Source organism: Cebus imitator, unplaced genomic scaffold (assembly GCF_001604975.1).
Source record: "Cebus imitator isolate Cc_AM_T3 unplaced genomic scaffold, Cebus_imitator-1.0 Scaffold461, whole genome shotgun sequence".
NCBI classification, from domain to species: Eukaryota; Metazoa; Chordata; class Mammalia; order Primates; family Cebidae; genus Cebus; species Cebus imitator.
The window spans coordinates 178,963-202,440 of NW_016107776.1; the positions used below are offsets into that span (position 1 = coordinate 178,963).

Below are 23,478 nucleotides of genomic sequence, written 5' to 3' on the forward strand. Positions count from 1 at the left end.
AGAGCAGGGGACAGCCCCCACCCCACTCAGGGACACACACAGCAGGGGACGCCCCCCCCACTCAGGGATACATAGAACAGGGGACGGCCCCCCCCCACTCTCACTCAGGGACACACAAAGCAGGGGACAGCTCCCGCCACTCACTCAGGGACACATAGAGCAGGGGACAGTCCCCCCCACTCACTCAGGGACACACAGAGCAGGGGACAGCCCCCCCACTCACTCAGGGACACACAGAGCAGGGGACAGCCCCCCCCACTCACTCAGGGACACATAGAACAAGGGACGGCACCCCCCATTCACTCAGGGACACACAGAGCAGGGGACAGCCCCCACCCCTGCTGATCACAGCCTCCTCCACCCCACCCCAGGGCCACCTTGCCTCAGGGCTCCTCCAAGAGGCCTTCCTCAGCCCCCATCCCAGGTTGTCCCATGGGGTCTCTGAGCTCAGCACATCCTGAGACCCATGACATTGCAGCAAGGAATGAACAGGGCAGGGGCCGGGGAGGGTCCTGGAGCTGCCACCGCCCTCTGACAGCTAAACAGACACCTCCGGCAGTCAGGGCCAGGTGTCCAGCGTCTCCGCTGGGGAGGCCCACGTGGCACCAGAACAGGAGAGAGGTCATCTGCAGACAAGGTATTTCAAGACACTTCTTGAGGTGGAAAGAGAAGGCTGACATGGCAGGACAGCCTGGCAGGAGGAAGGCGAGTGGCTGGCAAGCAGTGGCCTCATCACTGGTGAGGAGACATGTGCTGAGAACAGGCATGGCGGGACAGCAGTGGGGGCAGGAGGCCTCCCTCCCAGGACCTGGCTGTCCGGCTGTCTCATGTTACCCATGACAGAGGAGCACCCGGCAGCTCCGCCTGCTTCCCTATAAACAGGGATCGAAAAGAAGGAAAATCAGACATTTGAGCTCTGAGTCTCATGGGAAGTTCCAACACTAAACAAACAGAAAAGAACCACACGCGAGCAAATGCAGAAAGCACAAGATTCACCTCCCCGCAAACCCGCTTTGGCCCTAAGAGCAGAACCGAATTCTCTGGAACAAGAAGAGGGGAGCTCGGGGAACCGTGGGGATGTCTTGGAAATGAAAAGCAGGACTGCTAAAATCCAAACCAACTTTTTTATTTTTATTCATTTATTTATTTTTGAGACAGAGTCTGGCTCTGTCACCCAGGCTGGAGTGCAGTGGCACGATCTCGGCTCACTGTAACCTCCGTCCCTGGGTTCCAGCGACTCTCCTGCCTCAGCCTCTCGAGTAGCTGAAATTACAGGCACACGCCGCCATGTGCAGCTTATTTTTGTATTTTTAGTAAAGACAGGTTTCACCATGTTGGCCAGGCTGGTCTGGAACTCCTGACCTCAAGTGATCTGCCCGCCTCAGCCTCCCAAAATGCTGGGATTACAGGAGGGAGCCACCGTGCCTGGCCCCAGAACTAAGTTTTTGAAAAGCAGAGAGTGTGTGTGTGTTGGATGCAGGGAAGTCTATCTACAAGCAAAGGTAGAAAGAAGGAATCACAGGATCAATTCAAAAGGACCAACATCTGACTGACAGTTCTACAATGAGCAGGAACTGAGAAGAAATCTTATCTTCTCGGATACCTGACAGAAATGTCTTACCTGTTACCCATCTTACCTGACAGAAATGTCAGGTCTCAAGGCAGAATGTGCTCACCAAGCCCCCCGCAGTTGGTGTGACCCCAGAGGCACAGCCATCAGAGGGCTTCTTGTAGATAGACAGGGAGTTTAAGACCTGCCTGGGCCATACAGCGAGTGCCCCATCTCTATAAAAACTTTAGAAATTAGCTGGGCATGGTTGCACACACCTGTAGTCCTAGCTTCTTGGGAGGCTGAGGTGGGAGGATTTCTTGAGCCCAGGAGTTGGAGGCTGCAATGAGACAGCACTGTGCCACTGCACTTCAGCCTGGATGACAGAGCAGGACCCTCTCTCACAAGCCCTGCAGGCTTCCGGGGAGAAGGCCAGCGGCCTGGCCAGCTCCCAGCACCGAGGACCACAACCAACCTTCCAGTCCTGGGGGAAACGCCCTCAGCCCCGATTCTTTCCCCAGCCCAATGTCTAGCAGGTGTGAGGTCAGGGTAAGACGCTTCTAGGCCTGTGAGCCCTCTCAGTATCTTCTCCTACATCACAGCCCACTCCAAAACTCAGTGGCAAAACCACGTGACAGCCTGGGGCTCGGCGGTACGTGGCTGCACTTGGCTGGCCGTATGGGCCAGTTCTCTGGGGGTCTCGCTGCGCTTGCCCACCCATCTTCAGGCAGCTGGGGACCAGCTGGGACGACAGAAGCCTCTCCTGTCCCATGGCCTCTCATCCTGCAGTCCAGCCCAGGCCTCCTGCACAGAGAACAGTCCCCAGAGCCAAGCAAGAGAGGTCCAGGCCCAGCACACAAGTGTCATGCCAAATACTGTCCACAGCAGCTTAGGAGCAGCCATTGGCCAAGTGCATCTGAGGCCGGTCCCGAGTCCGGGGGTGGAGAGCGGGCCCCGCCTCTTGATGTAGGAGGTTGAGTCACCTTGCAGCGGGGCCAGGACACTGGGAGAGGAGGGAACGCGGCTGTTCCTCCTGCATGAGGACTTCTCGGAGCCAGCTTTCTGAGGGTTCACTGAGGGCTGAGGGGCTCGAGAAGGAGGAGGGCACGGGCACAGGGACTCTGAGGGGCAGTGAGGGGCAGTGAGGGGCAGTGAGGGACAGTGAGGGGCAGTGAGGGGCAGCGGGGCAGGCGGTGTGAGGAGCACGAGGGAGCAGGAAGGAATGGGTCCCGACGTGAATCTGGCCCCCCACCCGGTGGCTTGGTTGTAACAGCCGCATGGCCTTCGGTGAGTGACTAAAGGGCTTCCTGCCTCAGTTTCCCCACCTGTAAACCGAGGATAAATAACGATGGCATGTACCGGATCTGGCATAAAGTAAATGTTCCAATACATAGCTAGAAAAGAATGGTTTACACCTCAGAGATACATTCGGTGAAAAGAAAGCTGGGCCGCCAGACGGCCTCTTCCGTGTGAACAAGGGGCAGGGGACGGCAGCCCACCTCCAGGAGGCGCTTAAGGAGGAGGTTCCTGGCTGCAGGGACAGGAGATGCAGTCCAGAAAGGCTCGGATGCCATTTTTATTGTTCGATATTTTTTGAATACACAGTGTGTGTGTGTGTGTGTGTGTGTGTGTGTGTGTGTGTATCTGTTTCACATTTAAGAAAAATAACTAGGCGGGTGCAGAAGCTCACGTCCGTAATCCCAACATTTTCAGAGGCTGAGGTAAGAGGATCACTTGAGGCCAGGAGTTAGGACCAGCCCGGGCAACATAGCGAAAGCCCAATCTCTATGAAAAATTGTAAAAATTAGCCGGACATGGTTGCACACACCTGTAGTCCCAGCTACTTGGGAGGCTGAAGTGGGAGGATTACTTGAGCCCAGAAGTTGGAGAAATGAGACCATCGTGCCCCTGCACTCCAGCCTGGATGACAGGGCAAGGCTCTCTCTCATAAAAAGAAAGAAAAAGAATTCACTGGTGGGTCAGTGGGTCAGAGGCAGTGAGGTCACCAGGCAGAGTAGCTTCAGGACCAGGTGGGAGAGGCCCATTGTGACCTCCCTGGCCTCACCTAGGCCTTTGTGACTGTCACCTGGGGCTGCTTGGGAGCCAGTGGGTCGCCCAGAGTGCCCTCTATAAGAGGGTGGCAGGTTGGGCCAGGCCAGAGCCTGGACCTGGGGTCAGGAAGGGGTTGCAGGGAGGGATGGAGGGGCTGAAAACCCTGGGCCCCTGTGGCCACCCCCACCCCCAGTGTCCCCCAGCCCCAGCCCCAGCCTCCAGCAGCCATGGAGGATGCCTGGAGCATCCCTGCCAGCGGTTTGTAGGGTGGCCCTGCCTGGGCCCCATCTCCTCTGCTCACTTAGTGCAGTCCCAGAGACCTTTCCCAGACCCAGAGGCAGAGGGTAGGGGGCCCAGGGTGGGGGGTGAGACTCCCAGGACCTTTCTGTCTATCGAGGAGCAGAGAACGAGAAACCCTGAGGGGCCAAGACAAGGAGACCTGGAGGCGAGGCTCCAGTGGGCCTGGCCCCTGCACCCAGGGACAAACCAGGGGGCTTCCAGGCAGGGGGGATCCGCTGGCTTGGGGCCCAGACCCTGCCCATGCCCACCCCTGTCGCCAGAGGGAGGGGCCCTGGCCTCACCCAGGGCAGCCCTCTCCCAGCTGCAGTGCGGGCTGCCGGGCTCTGCAGCACAGTCCTTCCTGCAGCTAGAACAGGAGAACCACAGCCTGGTGAGCACCCCACCCACCGCCTGGCACCCCTGCCCCTGCCCCAGCCCCAGCCCCAGGAGTGGCCATGACAGGCAGTCCCATCTCTCGGCACCCCCATCCCCAGAAAAGGCAGAACCAGGACCTTCGGGAGCAGCTGGGGGCCCTCCTGGGGCCAGGGCAGCAGTTCCTGCCCCTGTGTCCCGAACACTCAAGCTGTACCTCCCTGGCCTGGGTAAGTGCAGGGCCTAGGGACCCCATGCAGCCAACACCCCACTAGCCCAAGGCCTTGGGGCTGATCTGGGAGCTCTCCCACAGACCCCAGAGCCGGCCAGCAAGCAGCCCCTGGGGGACAGGGTGCCTCTGCAGCTGCTTCGGCGGGAGCTGTGCCAGGGGCAAGAGGCCTTCGTGCAGCAGTCCCAGGTGGGCCGAGGTGCGGCGGGGCTGTGGGGGGAGGAACCTGAGTGCCGCACTCCAGGTGGGCTGGGGGGGGTTGGTGGGGAGGGGGTCTTCATGCAGCAGCCCAGCGAGCCTAGCAGGGAGGTACCAGCCACCCTGCTGATGCTGCCCAAGCCCACCCTGGGCCCCCCTCAGAACGAGCTGCAGCAGATCCGCCTGTGCTTTGAGAGGAAGAAGATGGTCATCACAGAGGTGCCCGCCTGGCTGAGGGGGAGGGGTGCTGGGGGTCCACCCAGTGGGTCCTGCTCCTCAGGCGTGACCCCACCTCCCCCCAGGTGTGGGACAGCGTGGCTGAGGTGCACACGGCCCTGAACAACCAGGCCACCGGGCTCCTGGTAGGTCCCCACAGGGCAGAACCCAGAAGGACGGAGCAGGCGGGTAAGAGGCAGGGAGGGCGGGGCGGGGGGCTGCTGTGCTTACCTCCTCTGGCCCCCAGAACCTCAAGAAGGACATCCGGGGCGTGCTGGACCAGATGGCAGACATCCAGATGGAGATTCTGGGGTAACATGGGGGCGGGGGTCGGGCTGGATGAGCGGGGTCTCAGAAGATGTCCTGGTCAGGATGGGGGAGACCCATCCTTGACCCCCCCACCTCCATAGCACCGAGCCAGGGGGTGGTGCCGGGCTGGGAATGGAGGGCATGGGGTCCTGACAGTGAGGCCCCTGCAGGGAGCGGGCCCAGTGTCGCAGTCAGGCCAGGAAGGAGCAGCGGATGGCAAGCATGGCAGTGAGCCCCCCACGCCCCACTCCGGATCTGGAAGACCAGCCCCGAAACCCAGGGCCCTGCCCTCAGGAGTGGGAGGAATGGGCTCCAGTAGGGCAGGCCCAGAGCAGGAGAGCATCCGAAAAGTGGCTGCAGGAGCCTGTGCAGGAAGGGGTCAGGGCTGTGGTGGGGGAGGACCCCTGTCTAGGAGGGTTTCCCAAAGCCAGGGATTCCCCACTCTTCGGCCTGTACCCTTGGGGTGGGCTCTGATCCAGCCCCTCCCCGACAGAAAGGGAGGCCAAAGCTGGAAAGCGCCAAGGGCCTGGCAGGCCAGCTCTGGTAGGTGACTGCGAAGCACAGCCCAGCCCCCAGGCCCCCCGCGCGCCCCTGCCCCTGACCACCGCCGCCCGCAGGCTGCTGACCCTGAGGCTGCTGCTGGGGGCCCTGCTGGTCTGGACCGCCGCCTACGTGTACGTGGTGAACCCCACACCCTTCGAGGGGCTGGTGCCACCCCTGCTAAGCCGCGCCACCGTCTGGAAGCTCCGGGCCCTGCTGGGCCCCTTCCTGCACCTCGAGGTGGATGGCTTCCTGCCCTTCTAGGCCAGAGGCCAAGTGGCCCCAGTGAGGAGGAGGCCAGGCGGCCAGCACTGTCCCAGATGCCCAGTGGCCGTGCCAGCCCCCTGCCCACGGCACCACTGTGCACTGTCCAAGCCAGGAGCTGCAGAGAAGGGTGGAGGCGTGGTCTGTCCTGAGGGCTGGGCCTGCAGCTGGACATAGAGTCATGACATACGTGGCCTGTGAGCGTGTCTGTGGAAATCGGGGAAGGGACGCCCGGGCAATCAAGCAGCAAGGATCCCTCAGGGTGGAGACCCCAGCCACAGGGCTGGCTTCCCACCCACATCCCACCTGCCCTCCAGAAGGCAGGCCTTCCACACTGGGGCTGTGACCCCCCTAGGGCATCTTAGGAGGGTGTCCCCTGAAAGGAAACAGCAGGACTGGGGGGGTCCTCAGGTCTTCCCCCCGGGCCAGGCCCTCCTGGAGACCACAGAGGTCAGGTTTTCAGCGCTGAACCTGCTGACCGACTGACCGCATGCCCCTCAGGCAGCCCCCCTCCCCGCGTGGCTAGCACCCACCCTGCCCAGGTCCTGTCACCTCCCCAACCCAGGGCCCAGTCCCGTCCCGGGGACCACATTGGTAGACAGAGATATGGAGATCAACACCAAAAATTTTATTTGGAGAATTGGCAGGGGTACCCTTAAGAACAACAGCTTTGTGGCTTTCTCGTTCCAAAATGGGAGAAATAGAGCCACGGCCAGGGTGGACCCAGGGACGGGGACCCTGTGCCAGAGAAGGGCTGGCCAGAGTGCCACCGTGCTGCAGGCCATGCCAGCTGCTGGAGGACACAGGGCTCGGGCCACAGGCCCTCAGCTGCCAGCGGCATCGTCTCTGGGTGCAGACAGCCCCAGTGGGGCCTGGGCAGAGCTGGCCACGACCACAGGACCTTGGTGACAGGCAGGGGTCAATGGCTCACCAGGCTGGCAGCTCCAGGAAGTTAAGGCATCTGTTCATGTGTCAGGGGAAGGGCAGGAGGAGTGCAGAGACCTTCGGGGGCAACCTGAGACCCGCCCCCCCAGCCCAACCCATAGAGGCCTGGGCTCCCCGAGGAGGAAGTGGCTTAGTCTAAAGTGCTTGGTCAGGCAGGGAGGCTGGGCAAAGGTCGTGCTGGTCCCCACAGCTCTGGGGCTGCCCCTGTGGGTGCTGGGCCCCCTGCAGCAGGTGAGGGACTCCCTGAGGTCACATGGACACAGGGTCTCAGGCCCTGGCAGGCTGGGAGTCTGTCAAGCTGTGGCTGGTGGAGAGAGCCCAGCCCGCCCCCAGCCCTGCCCCAGGGTCCATGGCAGCCTGACCTCCTGGGTCCCCAGCTAGGCTGTCCCGGGCCCCAGAACCGCCTACTTGTCATCCTGCTAGGGCCCGGAGAGGCTGGGGAAAAGGCTGGAGGCAGCCAAGTGCAGGCGGCACATGGCCCCTCGTGGGGGTGCCCCGGCAGCCGGGCTCCAGGGGGCCCGCAGTGGTGGGCGGTCCTCCGGGGGGCCAAGGTGGCACAGGTGCAGCCCAGGGGGCACCCAGGGCTGGCCACGCCGCCCCCATCCACGGGTGCAGGTGCCAATCCGCCCCCTGAGGGCCGCGGCGTCCGTGAGAGAGAAGCAGAAAGGTGGAGGTCAGCATGGCGCAGCTTCAGGGCCCTGCAGCCCGCACACCTCCCACGCTGGGACAGCCCCAGCCCAGGCCACCTCAGCCCCAAACAGCTGTGTGTCCCTCACACTCCCTCAGCCCTGCCCCTGGCATTTGGCAGGCAGGAGAGTTCCAGCAAGTTCAGCGGCCCCCACAGGGTCCTGAGCCAGCAGGTGGTCCCTATGTACCCCCATTTCATCTCCCCAAGCTCTTGCGTCCTGGGACCCCCCTGTAGGTAGCAGCAGACCCAAGTCTTTCCCCCAAACACCCTGTCACTGACCAGAAATGGCACAGATCCAAGGCGAGAGACCCTCACACTTCCCAGCCACAGACCATCGGCCACCCCTTCCTCCCAGGCCCCTGGCTCAGCCCAAGTCGGCAGAAATGTCCCCAAGGACCCCACGACCCCTGCATACCAGACAGCAGCCACCCTCTTCTGAGGCCCAGCCCCTGCCCTCCCCTAACTCTGGGGGCCCTGCTGCACCAGCCCTGGCCTTGCCCAAGGAAAGAATCAAAATAACTCTTTTTCTTTTTTTAATAAAATTATAGATATATAGATGTAGATATAAAAACATAAAACAGACACAACGCAAGCGGACGCTGTCGTGTGCTTGCTCTCGGGTCCCTGACGCCAGGGGAAGCGCTGGCCTCCCCAGTGTGCTTTCCACAGGGCACGAGGCACCGCGGCCAACCCAGGGCTGGGGACTCCGCATGCCTGGGGGCGGGGATTCTCCAGTTTGGCAGGGAGGGCCTGAGGGCTGGGGAGGGGGCTCTGGGTGTCACCGGCCCCCTGTGGCAGCATCACCCCCATGCCTGCTCCCGCCTGCCCCCCGTCGCCTCCCACAAGAGCATAAAGCAAAGGTTAAGGCTTTGATGAAAGGGACAGCGGCGGCTAGAGCACTGACACATCACACGGCGCGGCCACACGCGCAGCAGCACGGCACACAGACACGGGACACGAGCCCGCCCGCCGGGCAACACGGGACACACGGAGCTGGGCCCCGCCACAGCTGGCTGGCTGTCCATCTGTCCCCTATCCACCACCACCCAGAGCGGGCCAGGGCGGAAGCATCGGCCTTGCCAAGCTACAAGCTTCCAGCGGGGTCCGTGAAAGGCAATGCATTAGGAGTAGCTTGGCGGGGGACCCTCGGTCCAGGAGCCCACAGGGTGTGTCAGAAGGATGGTGGGGGCCCTGGGGACCTCTGTCCATCTCTGGGACCCGTCTGTAAGGGGATCGTTGGGGGCTGGCCTGGCAATGACCTGGGGTGCATGGGTGATAGGAATGGGCCCAGTCCTGGCTGAGAGGGTGCCTCGAAGAGGCTGGCTGGGTCCCCTCAGTGCCCCAGCCATGGGACAGGCCCAGCCACAGACCAGCCCAGTGGCCCCTGGCCCAGTGAGCCAACTTCCCCATGGTCAGATGAGTGGACGGACAGGTAGAGCACTTGGGGCAAGCTGTGGAGGCGTGGCTTTCTCTCCCGCCGAGGGCTCCACCCCCGGCTGGGGTGGCCTCCTGTCCCTGGGGCAGAGAAGTCGGTGGGGAGGGGGTGCGCTGCGGGGTCCTGGTCCCCGTGGCACCACAGCGGATGGGTGGCGGTCAGTCCTCACACCGAGATCTCGTACGTGGTCCCACCCACGCCGGACACCTTCTTAACCAGCGTGTGCCGCGCAGGGCTGGCAGGGGGCCCTGGGGGGCCTGTGGCAGGCCCCAGCCGGGCCGGGCCTGGGGACTGCCCATTAAGCTTACTTGGGGGAGTCTTCAGCTGAGAGTGACCCCTGCATGAAAACAAGCACATACACGCACGCACACGGTGAACACGGGGACACGTGGGGACAGTGGACGGAGAACGCAGCAGGACAGACAACGGACGTGGACTGGGGCAGCAGCGTGGTGGGGCCCCCGGCAGCCCCTGCTCCCTGGGCTCAGGGGCTTCACCCAGAAAGCAGGCAGGGCCCCAGAGCCTGCCCGGGGAGCGGCTGTGCTGTCACAGGACAGACAGATATCATCACAACTGCCACCACCCTCCCGAGTCCCTGCGTCCCTCCTAACTGGCACTGGCCACAGAGAGTATGGGGCAGCCAGGTGGGCACTGAATGGAGCCCCTCTGCCAGGCCTCATGCCGGCTCTCTCTAAGGAAAACAAGGGGCTCCCCTCCTGCCCACCAGCGCTGACTAACAGCATCTCTATCCTTGCTGCTTCAAGCTTCTCCAGGCAAGAGCCCTTTGTCCCCAGCCTGCGGTCCCTGCCTGGCTGCCATGCTGCCCACTTCTAGGTCTCGGCTTCTCCATTCATCACACCCAATGGCAGCCTGCTCCCTGATCCCACAAAAGCTGAGCAGACTCTGAGCCTATGGAGTAGGGGAGGCCTGCTCAGGGCCGACTGCTGTGTCCTCATCCCTCTGTGGCCAAGTGGACCGGGCTGGGCTGGGCTGACGCCCGGGGCCACATCTGCCGACGGCAAACAACTGAGCCTGTGCTTGAGGTTTCCAGGCCCAGACGGGGCCATGGATGCCATGAGGACACCATGCGTCAGTGGCGTGGGTCCTGGCCCCCGCAGACGCAGTTCTCCTACCTGGGCCTGGGCCTGTGAGGCAGTTGACCCTGCATTCCAAGTTACCAACCTGCTGGGTGCCTGCAGTCAGCCTGCCTTCCCTAGTCAGTTTCCCCACCTATGAGCAGGGAAGCCTATGCTTTAGGGAGGGCCAGGGCCCAGCCACCCAGGGTCACACGTTTTACTGATAGGTAATGTCCTCAGCCCCAGCCTCCTAGAGATACAACAAAGCAGGCCCAAGGAGGGCCCCGGTGGACAGAGACAGTGTGACCCAGGAGGTCAGAGCCACAGCCTAGAGGAGCCCCAGGCTGCCGCATGACACCAGCCCCAAGGAGAAAGCCCCACAGCCCTCCCACACGCTGGGTCTGTGCCAGGGCTGGAGGAACGAGTCATGTCGTTGGGCTGAGGACACAAATTCTCATACCCTGTCCCCAGAGCATGCCCAGGACATCCTCAGAGCTGGGCCACACAGGGCCTTCACGGCAGGGTGAGGCGCAGCCGCCCTGTCCCGCCCCCAGAGAAAGACACAGGCCCCTGGGATGACCCATGAGCGCTCAGCCAAGAGGGGCCCTGTAGACGGCTGCACAGCTGCCCTGTAGCAGGAAGCCCACCCACACCTCCCAGCACCCACCTCTGCATGGCCAGCGAGGGCGGCGGCTCTGGGAGGTCCGTGTGGATGAAGGCGACAGCTTTAGGGCCTCCGTAGGACGGTGAGTGGGGAGTGCCGGGCGGGGAGGGCAGGCCCTGGCGGGCAGGCGACCTGTGTGAGCCACTGCTGGGCCGGGGCCCCGGGGCGTTGCTGCTGGCCTGATCAGCCTGCAGGGAGGAGGATGACGTCCGCGGTGCTCGGCTCACGGAGCTGGACAGCGAGGACAGTGACGTCTGCAGGGCAGGGTTGCGGGCACCACCGAAGCCGGGCCCGGCCACAAGGTCGTCTCTGGAGCCGTAGCGCAGCGCGGGGCCTCGGGGGCCCTCAGACAGCACACTGGCCTGCTGCAGGCTGTAGGAGCTGGGTGCGTCATAGACGCCCGAGTCTCCAAAGAGCGAGTCAGCCTGGGAGCGCAGCAGGCGCTCGCGCTCTTCCCTGTCCTTGCGCTCCTGTATCGACGCCATGATGGTCCTGGACAGGTTGTCATACCGCACAGGCGAGGGCTCCCGGGGCCGGGGGCCCAGCACGGGGCTGAAGCTGCGGGGCAGGGGCCGTGGCGGGTCACCTGTTGCCCCAGGGTGCAGGTAGGGTGAGTGGTATGTGGCCATGCCCACGGCTGGGTGGGCGGGGCAGGCGTGGCCACCTGGTGAACCAGGGTTGAGCAGGCTGTCGTAGGACAGGCTGCCATTACGGTTGGGCAGTGCATGGGGGGCAAAGATGCTACGGTGGGGCGTGGGGGGCCCACCCTCGGAGCGCAGGGGCTGTAGGGCCACGTGGTCCCCACCCCGCCGGCTCGAAGCCTTGAGGCTCAGGGAGCGCAAGGCGCCCGAGAAGGCATCAGAGGCGCTGAGCGGCGGAGACGGCGGGTAGGTGGAGGGCAGGCCCCCAGGCCCGTAGTCAGGGAGGTCCAGGCTTGGCTCGGACACAAAGTCCAGGCTACGGATGCTGTCATCCCCCAGGGTCAGGGAATCAGGGCCTGGAACCTGCAGGCAGGGAGAGGGCATTCTCACCACTGTGCACCCACCACCCTGCCTACAGCTGCCAGTTGGCACCCACAGGGGCCACACGTGGCACTGTGGCCCCAGAAACTGGGCCTCAAGGAGCCATTAAGAGCCACACAGTGACCCACAGCCCTGTCCCTGAGCACCCATGGCTGAGAGGCAGGGGCTCTGTGGTGGGAGGGAGGCCAGAGCTGGCTGTTGCAGACACCCAGGGCTCTGCCCTTGCATCCGCAGGGGCCCACCACTCAGGGCAGCCACATGGAGAAGGGGCCTCATCTAGCCTCTGCGACAGGCACGTGGGCATGGGCTTGGGCTGGAAACACAGGAACCACAAAGCCGGAAGGGCATCAGGGCAAATGTGGGCTCGATGTGCTTGGCCAACCAGACCCACTCTCCCACTGGACCCAGGAGTCCCAGAAAGATGGCGTCCCGGAGCCCTCATCTCCAAGCAGGGCTGCCTCCCCTGCAAGGCCAGGGCCCCACATGCCTGCAGACTCGGACCCTTTGCCAAGAAGTCCCAGGCTCCGCTCCACCCAGTGACTCTCCAGGAAGGACATCAACCCTGAGGGGAGAGGCCCCAGGGATGGGGCTGATCTAGGTGCACAGGGCCCAGCCACAGGCCTGCCTCTTGGGGTGGCCCAGAAGGAGGGACGATGCCCTGGGGCTGCCCGGCGTTCCGATCACTGCCCGGACCGCCCCGCACTGCCCACCACTCCAGTGACCACAGAGCATTCATGCAACTCCGGGAAGAGAAATGTGCTTTCTCAAGGAGGTCTCAAATTCTTCCAGAGTCTTCCCGTGGGCCTTATAGAGTGACTAATGGTAGAATTCCAGGCATCCTGGTACACACTGCTCCTGGGGGTAGCCGCCCACCTGGCCTAGGGCAATGCCAGCCAAGGGACAGACGCCAAGACTGGACGGCCCACGCCAGCCCCTTCCAGCACACCCTGCTCCCCTCCATGGGTCCCAGCTCTGGGTACACACAGGCAGGGTCCTCCCAGTCACACAAGGCAGAGACCTGAGGGGCATGGCCTCAGGAGATGTGTCCTCCCCTGTGTGGAGCAGGGCTCTGGGGGTGGGGCGTCCCTTGGTTGAAGGCTTGGGGTAGAGCTCCTAGAGGCAGGCCTCGGGAGCAGGGCCTGCAGGAAGGCAGGCCAGGCCTCCTTACCTGCTCGCCTGGTCCACAGAAGGGCGCCTTGGGACCTGTGGGGAAGGCCGGCCTAAACTTGTACATGGCAGGTGTTGGGGGGCTCGTCCTCTGCACCGACAGGGCACTCTCTGGGGATACAGACCACTGTCAGACTGAGGTCAGATGAGGGTCAACCCATGTCCCTCCCCAGGTGTGGCTGCCCCCACCTCACCAGCACTGCCTGGGCGAGAGGTCTGCAGGTCACTGCTGAACGTGCCAGCTTCTATCTTGGGGGGCAGCGGCGGCCCCAAGTCCAGTGGCTTCTCATCCAGCCGGTCCAGGCTGCCCTTGGACTGGGAGTTGGTGGGGTCAGTGGTGTGTGGGGCTTAGATGGGGGGCAGGGATTCCTAGGGATTCAGCCTGGGACCTAGCCCCCTCCCCAGAATCTGTCTGTGGCTCCACCTGCCCCATCCACCTCTTCTAGACCCCCACCAACCTGCCTGCTTCCCCATCCAAGGGCCTGACTGCCAGCCCGTCCCCCAGCCAGGCCCCCACCTTGCTACGGCCCAGGCCAGCCTTCAGCCCGTTGTCACTAAGCTTGACCTTGAGCGGTGCAGCTCGCTCCAGGAGTTCAGGTCTAAGGAAAGGCGGCTTCAGACTCACCGCAAGCGGCAGCCGGGGTGGTTCCACCACGTACCTGCACCAGGGCACAGGGGTCAGTAGCCAGCTTACCTGCCACGAACACACAAGGGCAGGGCTGGCCACACCTGGCAAGAGCCAAAACGGACCAAGCTGAGGACGCAAGGCTGCCTGCCCCACGCCCAGCAGAGGCCCCCGCCACCCCGCCCAGGCCGGGCCTCACCGGGGCGCCAGGGGGCTGCACAGCACGTGCTCCACATTCCCACAGCAGCCTCGGGTGAAGGGGTTCACACCCCCGCGGAACTTCCCAGTCACCTGTGGACGAAGAACGCTCAGCCAGCCTGGCCTCCCAAGGTCCAGGCCAGCGTGGGCAGGAGGCTGGGCAGGGAGCCGGGCAGGGGCACTGGGGTTCCTTAGAAACTGGTACTTATGAGATGTGGCTTGGGCGGGGTCAGCCCAGGGCTGCCCCTGACATAGGTCACCCAGCCTGTCCCTGCAGAGAGCTGTGGGATTTCTGGGTCACTGGTGGCTGCAGTGCCCACAAGGAGGGTGTGCGCAGGGGAAAGGGAAGGCAGGGCCTCACGCAGGGGTCTCAGAGTCGGAGCCTCATCTCGACACAGCCGTACAAGCTACCTCAGTCAGGGTGTCCCGGCCCCCACCCTGTCCCCATGCAGCCCCAACCCTCTCGGCCCTTTGGGGCCACCCATTCCCCATGAGGTCTGCACCTGCTCGTTGGTGGTGCGCCCCCGAGTGACCAGCACCACGTGGAAGCCAGTGAGGCCAATGACAGGAATGAAGAAGAGGCCGGCCACACACATGACAGCCATGCTAGCCCGTTAAGGCCAACGGCGCAGGCCAGGACCCTGCAGACCCACTGCGGCAGCACACAGCAGGCGCCTGCGGACAAAGCCCTCCCGACCTAGGGATGGCCACCTGCCCGCCGGGGATCCCTGGACAGGAACCAAGCCTTCTGAGGCGGCATCTCCCGTGAACGTGACCCCGGTCCACATCGCCTCTACAGCGAGGCCCGCAGGAACCAAGGATACGTGATGGCGGTGTGCGCAGCTCCCAGCCCCTCGGCGTGGTTCAGCACGTAGACCAGGCCGAAGGCCACGACGCCCACCATGTGTGCGCTGAGTGACAGCAGGAACAGGAAGAAGTAGCGGTAGTTCCGGCGCCCGATGCAGTTGTTCACCCAGGGACAGTGGTGATCAAAGTCCTGGGCGGGAGCAGCGCGTCAGGGCGCATGGCAGGCAGGGATGCGGCGCGGGGCTGGGGGAGCACGGGGCAGCGGGGCGGTCACCTCTACACAGTTGTCACAGACGCTGCAGTGGGAGCAGCGTGGCGGGCGGTAGAAGTGGCACGTGGCGCACCACTTCATGCGGACCTGGATGCCTCGCACATCCACGTTCTTGTACAGTGGGGCCCGGAAGTCGTCCTCCTTGTCCTCATCCTCATCCGCTGCAGACCAGGAGCCAGGCAGGGAGCAGGAAGTTGACTTTCCTGGCAGGTGAATCCCTCCCCCAAGTCCAGCCCACCCACCAGGAACCCCCAAGGCTGTCTCGAGTTAGTCACTGATGCTCTCGTGAAAGTGAGCAGATGAGCCACCCCCACAGGGCCCTACCTCGGGGGAAAACGCCAGGGTCCATGAAGGTGGCCATGCTGAAGTTGGCCAGGACAAAGAGGAAGATGACGCCATTGTAGACAGGAACAGCTGGGGACACAGCTCGCGTCAACCACGGGCACCTGCAGTGGACAGTGAGGCAGACAGCGGGGTCTGGGGGTGCAGAGGGGATGCAGGGGCTGGGCTATGTGGTACAGCAGGCCGGCCTGCGAGGTCACCCTTAAAGCTCAGAGGCAATGGGGAGGCTGCCACAGGCCTGCCAAGAAACCTCAGCCACATGGCTCCTTCGAGTGACCGCCAGAGGCTGTGCGTGTACAGCAAGCGGCCACCCGTACCCTGACCCGGCGACCTCCCAGGGCAGCCGCCTCAAGAGGCCCACAGGCCTAAGGCCACAACACTGAACAGGAGTGGTCTAAAGACAGGCCACGCATACCTCCCACACCACCCCAGCGGTCCCTGGGCTCCACTATGTGGGGGGGGGGCGGGGGGGCGCTCAGGCTGGAGGTGGGAGCCCCAGATGGAAAATGCACCCATGCTGCCTCATCCAGGCCTGGCCCTGGCCCAGTGGGGCCTCTCACCAGGGAGATTCTGGAGTGTGGGGAGCCCCAGTCCTTGGTCAGTAAATGCATGGGACATGTCTCCCCAGCTCTTCCCAGATGGGCACATTCCCAACCAGACAGCCCCTTCTTTTTAGTTTATCACCTCCCTCCCCAGACAACAGAGTCGAACACTTAGGGACTCTAGAAATGCACAGCAGCCCCCACCACTTCCCGTCTTCCCAGCCCTCAGTGCTTGGCTCCAAGGCCACCCCCTCTTCCGGGAAGCCTTCCAGTACTCCAGGCTGCCCTCCGCAGCTTCCCTATAGAGTGTGCCCTCAAACATCTTCCTGAAGGGCGCTTTCCTTAGCCCTCAAGGGGCCTGGCCCAAGTCCCCTCTGGGGAGACCCGCCTGTCCTCAGAGCACGAGCACACGGCCTGCAGCAGGTCCCTAAATCTACCCAAACAGCTCCCGAGAAGCCCCTCTGGCCTCAGGCTCCTCCTCTCTCCCCTACACACCAAGAGGGCTGCTGTGACAAGCCGCAGGGACAGGCACGCAGGGGTTTGCGTCCCTCCCTGCACCCAGGGCCTCTGCACAGTCGGGGGGCTGCTGGGGATCCCCAACAGCATTCCTGACCTCCAAGGCCACCAGCAGTGCATGGGGCCCACACGCCGCCTACCGCCCCGGCACACGTGGCCACGCTGCTGCACCTACGCCCGCCTGGCCATGAGCCAGCCCCGCCGCCCCGGCAACCACCTCCACGGCAGCAGAGCTTCACTATTTTTAGTGGAAAGCAAGAGGCTATTTAAAGACTCCACTTCCCACGGCAGCCATCCTCGGCGGGGCTGGGAGCCCAAGTTACCCTTCCTCTTGTCCAGGGCCCAGCCCGTGGAGGTAGACACTGGGGTGAGGACGCAGATGCAACTGCAGCTCCCTCTGCTGGGAGGACCCTCCCTGTCCCTGCCCAGTGGCCTGGCCCCCAGCCTTCCCTAGACCCTCCCCAGCCCTGCCTGGCACACAAGCAGCACTTAAACATGTGCCTGGCCTCCACTGCAACACTGTTCAGCAAGGACTGCAGGCCCCTAAGACGTGGTCAGCCCAGCAAGATGGGCACAGGCAGGTGAGCGATGCCCAGAGAACCAGCACAGCCCTCCAGGGAGAGGTGAGGCCTGTGGAGCTCCCCACGGGCCTTCTGGGGAGGGCTGGCTACGTAATCTGTGCAAAATGAAACTGTCGGCCCCTTATTTTTAAATTATAGAGAATTTCAAGATGTTGACAACAGAGCATTAAACCCAGCGCAGGCCCTCATGGTGGCTGTGGGGCCAGCCTACTCTGGGAAGGGATGGAACGACTGCCACTGGTCAACCCCCGGGCGGAGAGGAGGGAGGCAGCCTCTGTCCTCCCAACGCTGAGCTGAGGAGGGAGGCAGCCTCCGTCCTCCCCATGCTGAGCTGAGGATGGAGGCCTGGGGCCCCTCTGCACCTGCGATGGCTGCCAGCCTGCCTCCTGGCCCTAACGGGGCCTCGGGAGTACGTTCACCCATCAGGCAGGCAGGGCCTGAACCCCAGGCTGACTAGAGCTCCCAACAGCCCAAGCAGGCGGTACTGCCGCGTCCTCCCTGAGCCCGGACTCCCCCCATCAGGCGGCTGGACAGCAGCTGCACAGCCATGGGGTCACTTGGGAAGCCTGCAGAATGAGCAGGTGGCCCCTGCCCAGCACAAGTACTACCGGCCTGCATGCCTGCGAGGGCCCAGCAGTTGGGGAGGCTTGTCGTGGGTTCTCTGACTGGGACCTGAGCTGCTGCCCACCCCTCCAGTCCTCTGGGGTAAGGTAACTGTTCTCTCTGTAGTCCCCAAGGTCGGAGTCTGCCTAACAGGGACCAGCCCACAGGCCAACCCACCAGGGCCCACAGCTCAGGGCTCAGTGGGGGAGAAGATGATGAGCACGTGCAGGCACGTGCAGACACAGGTGTGAGGACATGGACACATGCACACACAAACACGCTCCAGGGCACATGGGTATGTGCACAGACACACCAGTATACAGGCATGTACGCACGTAAACATGGACAACCTGCTCTGGTGCACAGAAGGCACACACGCACATGGCACTGGCATGAACACTGGCACGCATGTCTGCGAGGACACCCTTAGAGCTCAGAGGCAGTGGGGAGGCTGCCGCATGCAAGAATGCAGACACACCCCCACATCATTCACCCACCAAGACCTATGTGTGTGTGCACGTGAACACATGCGTGCACAGACACACCCCTCCTCACACTGCCCCAGCCCTGCCCGCTTCAGCTCGGCTGCCCTCACTCTGGGCCTTGGACATGGCCCTCCCGCTCTCTCAGCTTCCCTTTGCACTTCTGTGGACAGGGCAAAGACGAGGACGCACAAGGACAGTCAGGAACGTGCGAGAATGTGGGAGGACACACGAGGCCATACAAGGATGCATGAGGACACGTGGGGACAGGGAGGCCATGTGTGGATGCTCAGGGACACTCGAGGACACGCAGTCCCACAGGCAGGCCCAGCAGGCAGTGGTCTGGGTCCAGGCTTGGGGAGGCTCCTCCCACCCAGCCTGATGGCGCACACCAGCCTCAGCCTCACGTGCCAGAGGGCCTGGGCCCAGCCTGCAAATGGGGTGTCTGGCCCGCTACATCCGAGTCCCTCCTGGCTGGCTCCACCCAAGCTATGGGAGAGGGCAGGTCCGGGGGGCCCAGCACTGAGGTTCCAATCCCTCCTCCAGGGCCACAGGCCGCGACCCGCACCACCACCGTGTGCCCCACCCAGGCTGAGGCCCCAAGTCCCGCCAGGGCTGGCAGAGAGACGCCGCCCAGCAAGGCGGGGTGGCTTAGGGGCAGAATGTCCGCCACAGCTAAATGTGGAATGGAAAATTTTAACTCAGACGTTTTCATTTAAATCAGGTTCTTCATTAGCACTGTTTGTGTATGGGCGGCGCTCGCCCATGGGGTGCCTGGGACCAGAGGGGCAGAAGCCGCTGTGCCCTTGTCAGGCCGGGCCTTTGGGACTCTAAGTACCTGCACCTACCTGTCCAATCCCTACAGACACCTGGGCAGACGGGGAAACTGAGACTTCGGGGCCAGGAATACCACAGGACACACACAGTGGGTCCCGACAGGGGCTCACACTGAGTTTTCACCCCCAGGTTCCCTGGACCCATGAGGTCCCCGTCAGCAGTTCAGTCCCTCTTGGCCACCGAGGCCTGGTCCAGGGCCTGGTCTGACTGCTGTCCTGAGCTGGGCCTCCAGGCAAGGAGAGGGCTCAGGACCATCTGGGGACCAGCCGCACCATCCCAGATGCCCCAGCGATAAACCAGCCTCGCTCAGCCCCAGGCATTGGCAGCCTGCCAGGCAGCCCCAGCCCTCAAACATTCACAGGGTCCCTGTCATTCTGCAGTGTGGCTCTGGAGTGAAGTCAGGGCAGGGCCAGGAGCCTGGCCTAGGCATCTTCCAACCCTCTGCCAGCCACGGACCCAGCCTAGCATTATACCACAGTGGAAAGGGTTTCTGCACCCCAGGAGGACACAAATCCCATCAGGAGCCTAGGAAGGGGCCGGAAGCAATGATCACACCTGTAATCCCAGTAACTCTGAAAGGCTAAGACTGGCATATCACCTGAGCTCAGGAGAACAGCCTGGGCAACACAGTGAGACCCCCATCTCTACTACAAAAACAAAAAATAAATAAATTAGCTGGGCGTGAGGGTGCCCACCTGTATGTAATCCCAGCTACTCAGGAGGCTGAGACGGGAGGAACCTTTGAACTCAGGAGGTCAAGGCTGTAGTGAGCCGAAGTAGGTCAACTATACTCCAGCCTGGGGGACAAAGCGGGACCATGTCTCAAACAACAACAACAAACACCTAGGAAGCCTCCAGCTTCTCAGAGGCCCTTTTCCTTCAGGAAGCCTTCCTAGGTGTTTCTTGTTGTGCCCCATCCTGAGAGGGCGCCCCTCACAACCAGGCATCCTTCCATGCCCAGCCCCTCCTGGAGAGGTGTGTGAGTGTCCTGCTGGTCCCAAGACCCTTGGCGATCTGGCTGAGGGAGGGGGTCCCTGGTTGTCAGGCCTCCAGCTTCCCACACACCACATGACACCAGAACTCCTGCCCTCGTGGTACATGGGTGAAGCTGCCCGACCGGCAGCAACAGAGTTCAGGAGTGAAGGGGGGTCTGGGACCACTCACTCTCTGGTAACCTCCGAGGAGCAAGCAGTGAAGTCGGGAACCCTGTGTAGGCCCTGAGGACAGGGATAGGGGGCACAGGAGGAAACCTGCTCCCCTTCCCGTGGGCCTAGACCAGATACCAGGCAAGAGGGTGGGCAATGGGTGGACAAGTGGCCTGCCCTAAGAAGGGGGCTGCCTGGACCCCTGCCTACCCAGAATCAGCACAGCTGCTATGGGTGGCATCGATGGGCCCAGCCTACCCAACAGAATCTTCTCAGGAACTGGGCCGCCTTGGAGGAGCCCAGCAGAGTCCGGGCAGGGCATGGGGAAGAGGCCAGGATCACTGATGGCCATTCAGCCCAGGGGGTGTGGCCTCAGGGTCGGGGTGCAAGGCAGCCCTGCTCTGAGGGGGCAAGTGGGGCTTCTTAGCCAGGCTAGGTGGCCAGAGCACATCCAACCCAGGTGAGCACCTGGGCCACCATCCTGCTACAGAAACACACGCCCCTTCTCTGGGTGCAGAGGTCAGCATGCGCCAGACATAGGGTTGGGTGCAGGCATGGCCTGCAGTGCCCCAAGAAGGCATACTATCTCTCAAGAGTGCTGGTGTCACTGAAACCAGGACCCCAGAACAAAGGAAGAAAAACGTGCTCAGCAAGTGGAAGCCACCAAGCGCTCCATGCCTTGGCTGGGTCAGGTTCACAGGCATTGTGGTGTAGAGCCCTCTGACATCACGTGCAAGGGAACCAGCAGCCGCAGCCCCCACACAGCCCAAGGCTGCAGATGTGGTTCCAGGAGCAGAGGAGCCCTCCAAGGAGGACAGGAGATGGGGGGTGTGCAGGGTTGATTTTAATTTCTTAGCGTTTTTCTTTTTCTTTGCATTTCACAAGTTCCTCATAAAGAACACACATTGCATTTTTTTTTTTTTTTTTTTTTTTTAAAAAAAGAGTCTTTTTTTTTTTCTTAGGTTGGAGGGCAGTGGCACGATTTCAGCTCACTGCAACCTCCGCCTCCCAAGTTCAAGTCATTTTCCTGCCTCAGCCTCCTGAGGCTAGGATTACAGGCGCTTGCCACCACACCCAGCTAGTTCTTGCATTTTAGTAGAGACAGGGCTTTGCCATGTTGGCCAGGCTGGTCCCAAACTCCTGACCTCAGGTGATCTGCCTGCCTCACTCAGCCTCCCAAAGTGCTGGGATTACAGGCATGAGCCACCATCCCCAGCCCACACATTACTTAGAAAGTCATGAGAAAGGACAACGAATTGCATGGAGGGAGTAAGAAACCAAGCCAGACCCCTACACCGACCGAGGCCTTGGGGACCAGCACTGGGCTGGGCCCACTCCTCCAGAAGCCTTGGTGGGATGTCTCCTCCCCGGCCAGATTCCCCAGGCTGCCCACCACCCACCTCTCTCTGCCCCACACCAGCAACATCTGAATGACAAGAACATGCTGGCTTGCCGGAGCCAGAAATAAGCCCGTCCACACAGGCCTTTTTTAAACACACTCTTGGCAGCCTGTGGTGCCCACCCAGCCCCAGCCTGCAGGTAACTCTCTCGCCTCCATGGGGACCCGATTCAGCCTCGCCATGCATACGGCAGCCCCCCCACACTCTTGCAAAGGTGACAAGGGCCAGGCAGCCTGTGCCTGCCCCTCTCCAGGCTCACATGCTCAGGGGTGGCCCCATCTTGGAACAGGTGGCCATCGTTCATGCCACCTGGGCTGTGTCTCATTCCAGATTGGTGGAAGGGGGTGGGTGGCTGAAGATCTGTGCAACCGAAGCCTGGAGCCCCAACACTCCCTGAAGGAGCCCTGGGGTGACCCCAAGGCCACAGAGGGAGGCCGTGCTGTCCGCATGTCACTCTGGTCCTAAGCCAGCCTGTGTCTTGGCTGAAGAAGTTGAGGCTGGAGGGGCCCCGTGACCTGCAGGTGTGGGCTCTCACTCCCAGAAACAGGACCGCAAAGGTGCCGGTGTGCACCATGGTCAGCCCACAGAGGTGCTGTGCTAACATCAGGCCCTGGGTGCGGCCTGGTCTGGGCCCTCCAGCTGTGAGGACCACAACCACTGGGTCTTCCTGAGGAAGGCCAAGGGCCAAGCCCAGGTCACTAGTGGCTGTGGGGCAGGCATGTGGCAACCAGGCCAGGACACACCTACGTGGGAACAACTTGGCTCTGGCCTGGGGCGGGCAGCCAGAAGACCCAAGAGGCACCCACGGCCACCTGCAGAGAGGGCTCATGGTTCTGGGTGCCCCACATCCCCCCGGGAGCCCCGTGGGGAGGGAAAGCTGCAGCCACACCCTGGGCAGCCTGGTCTCCTCCCCTGCCTGGGCCCAGCGCTCCCCGCCAGGGCCTGCCTGGACACTCCTGAGGTGTCCAGCTCGCACTGGTGTCCCCACACAAGGGACTCACCCCGGTGCTCGGGATGGCTGCACACGGCTTCAGCCTCCGAGCCCGGGCGGGGGGAGAGGAACTCCGGTCGCCTGCAGCCCGCGCCCCGCCCGCCCCGTGCCCCGCCAGCCCCCGCGACCGCCGACCCCGGGCCCCGGCTGTGCGGGCCCTGCCCATAGCTGCCCCCGTGCCCCCGGACGCGGCGCCGACTCACGTGAACACGAAGAAGAGGGTGCTGGAGCCCACCAGCAGCGCGGCGGCCGTGGCCACCGGGATGTATTTGGCGGGTTTGAGGCGCGTCCCGGGGCTGCGGGGCATCCTGGGCGCCGCGCCGCCGCATCCCTCCCCGGGGCCGGGCGGGCGGGGCCGGCCGGGGTCGGGCCGGGGTCGGGCGGGCGGGCTGGACGCGGCGCAGGACCCGCGGCGGCGGCGGCGGCGGCGGAGGAAATCCCACCCCACGGGCGGCGGCGGCGGCGCGCTGATGTCAGCGCGCCCCTTAAGGTGGACCGGGCGCCGGGGGCCGCGCGGGGGCGGTCCGAGGCGTGGCGAGTCCACGGGGCCCGGAGCCCGCCCACCGGCTCGCGGGACCCTCGGAGGGGGAGGGGGCGGGGGCCCCGCAGCCTTGGGGACCCCAGGCCGGCGGGCGCCCGCGGCTCTCGGGGGCCGCGCACCCACGCACCCCTGCGGCCCGGCCGGCCTGTGGGCACCACGATGAAGGTCAGGCCCCCCTGGTCCCGGGCCGCGGAGGCGCGCAGGTGGCCTTGGGGGCGTCTGTGGGCGCAGTCCTCTCTCTAACGACCCCTCTCGTCTGGAGCCCCCTGGCATTCACGAAGGGGCGCGGGTGTAACGCCGCAGCGCTGTCCTGGCTGCTTGCCCCTGACCGCATCGCAGCCCTCCCAAGGACCACTGGGCTGGAGGAGCCCGGCCAGCGGGCACCCGGCCCTCCACGTCCTGCCCGGAGCTACAGACTTGAGAGAGGGTCGGCTGGAGCCCCCATCGTCCCCAAGGCGGGGCCCCTTGGGAAGCCCGGCGCCCCGGCCCTGCCCAATAGGCCCGGCGCGCCCCCTGCCGCAGGAAATCCCACCCGCCCCGTCGCCGCTTAAGGTGGACTGGGCCGGGGCCGTCAGCGCTGTGGGCGGGGCGG

At 63.4% G+C, this 23,478-nt stretch overlaps 2 protein-coding genes across 8 annotated transcripts; one reads left to right on the plus strand and one right to left on the minus strand.

Moving 5' to 3' along the window:
• Positions 1 to 3,463: 3,463 nt before the first annotated feature.
• CCDC188 (coiled-coil domain containing 188) lies at positions 3,464 to 6,517 on the plus strand. Of its 3 annotated transcripts, XM_017512045.2 has the most exons (9): positions 3,464 to 4,271; positions 4,375 to 4,482; positions 4,566 to 4,670; positions 4,842 to 4,898; positions 4,982 to 5,041; positions 5,143 to 5,207; positions 5,375 to 5,432; positions 5,698 to 5,747; positions 5,822 to 6,191. In XM_017512045.2, the coding sequence occupies exons 1-9, from the start codon at positions 3,747 to 3,749 to the stop codon at positions 6,006 to 6,008; spliced, it is 1,215 nt and encodes a 404-aa protein (XP_017367534.1). In that variant the 5' UTR covers positions 3,464 to 3,746; the 3' UTR covers positions 6,009 to 6,191. The 3 variants fall into 3 exon arrangements, with proteins under 3 accessions (XP_017367534.1, XP_017367533.1, XP_017367535.1); XM_017512044.2 differs by lacking the exon at positions 5,698 to 5,747 and having other exon boundaries at positions 5,822 to 6,517; XM_017512046.2 differs by lacking the exons at positions 4,566 to 4,670; positions 5,698 to 5,747 and having other exon boundaries at positions 5,822 to 6,517.
• Positions 6,518 to 6,615: 98 nt separating this feature from the next.
• Positions 6,616 to 23,390, minus strand: ZDHHC8 (zinc finger DHHC-type palmitoyltransferase 8). Of its 5 annotated transcripts, none has more exons than XM_037732635.1 (11): positions 23,014 to 23,390; positions 15,231 to 15,352; positions 14,910 to 15,067; positions 14,653 to 14,825; positions 14,332 to 14,434; positions 13,830 to 13,921; positions 13,631 to 13,664; positions 13,200 to 13,320; positions 13,007 to 13,116; positions 10,820 to 11,820; positions 6,616 to 7,583 (listed from the first exon to the last, which is right to left on the minus strand). In XM_037732635.1, the coding sequence occupies exons 1-11, from the start codon at positions 23,157 to 23,159 to the stop codon at positions 7,373 to 7,375; spliced, it is 2,271 nt and encodes a 756-aa protein (XP_037588563.1). In that variant the 5' UTR covers positions 23,160 to 23,390; the 3' UTR covers positions 6,616 to 7,372. The 5 variants fall into 5 exon arrangements, with proteins under 5 accessions (XP_037588563.1, XP_017367527.1, XP_017367531.1 ...); XM_017512038.2 differs by having other exon boundaries at positions 13,523 to 13,664; positions 23,014 to 23,388; XM_017512042.2 differs by lacking the exon at positions 23,014 to 23,390 and adding an exon at positions 22,549 to 22,788 and having other exon boundaries at positions 13,523 to 13,664.
• Between the last annotated feature and the right edge of the window lie 88 nt (positions 23,391 to 23,478).

Bases quoted from the DNA above. Each gene is read 5' to 3' on its own strand.
- CCDC188 (XM_017512044.2), top strand. From the start codon at position 3,747: ATGGAGGGGCTGAAAACCCTGGGCCCCTGTGGCCACCCCCACCCCCAG. The intron at 4,899-4,981 runs GTGCCCGCCTGG...ACCTCCCCCCAG, and splicing joins AGAAGATGGTCATCACAGAG to GTGTGGGACAGCGTGGCTGA. The intron at 5,433-5,821 runs GTGAGCCCCCCA...CGCCGCCCGCAG, and splicing joins AGCGGATGGCAAGCATGGCA to GCTGCTGACCCTGAGGCTGC.
- ZDHHC8 (XM_017512038.2), bottom strand. From the start codon at position 23,159: ATGCCAGGGGGCTCCAGACGAGAGGGGTCGTTAGAGAGAGGACTGCGC. The intron at 13,117-13,199 runs GTGAGGTGGGGG...CTGTATCCCCAG, and splicing joins CTCTCGCCCAGGCAGTGCTG to AGAGTGCCCTGTCGGTGCAG. The intron at 7,584-10,819 runs GTGGGTGCTGGG...CGCGGCCCTCAG, and splicing joins CCCTCGCTGGCCATGCAGAG to GGGGCGGATTGGCACCTGCA.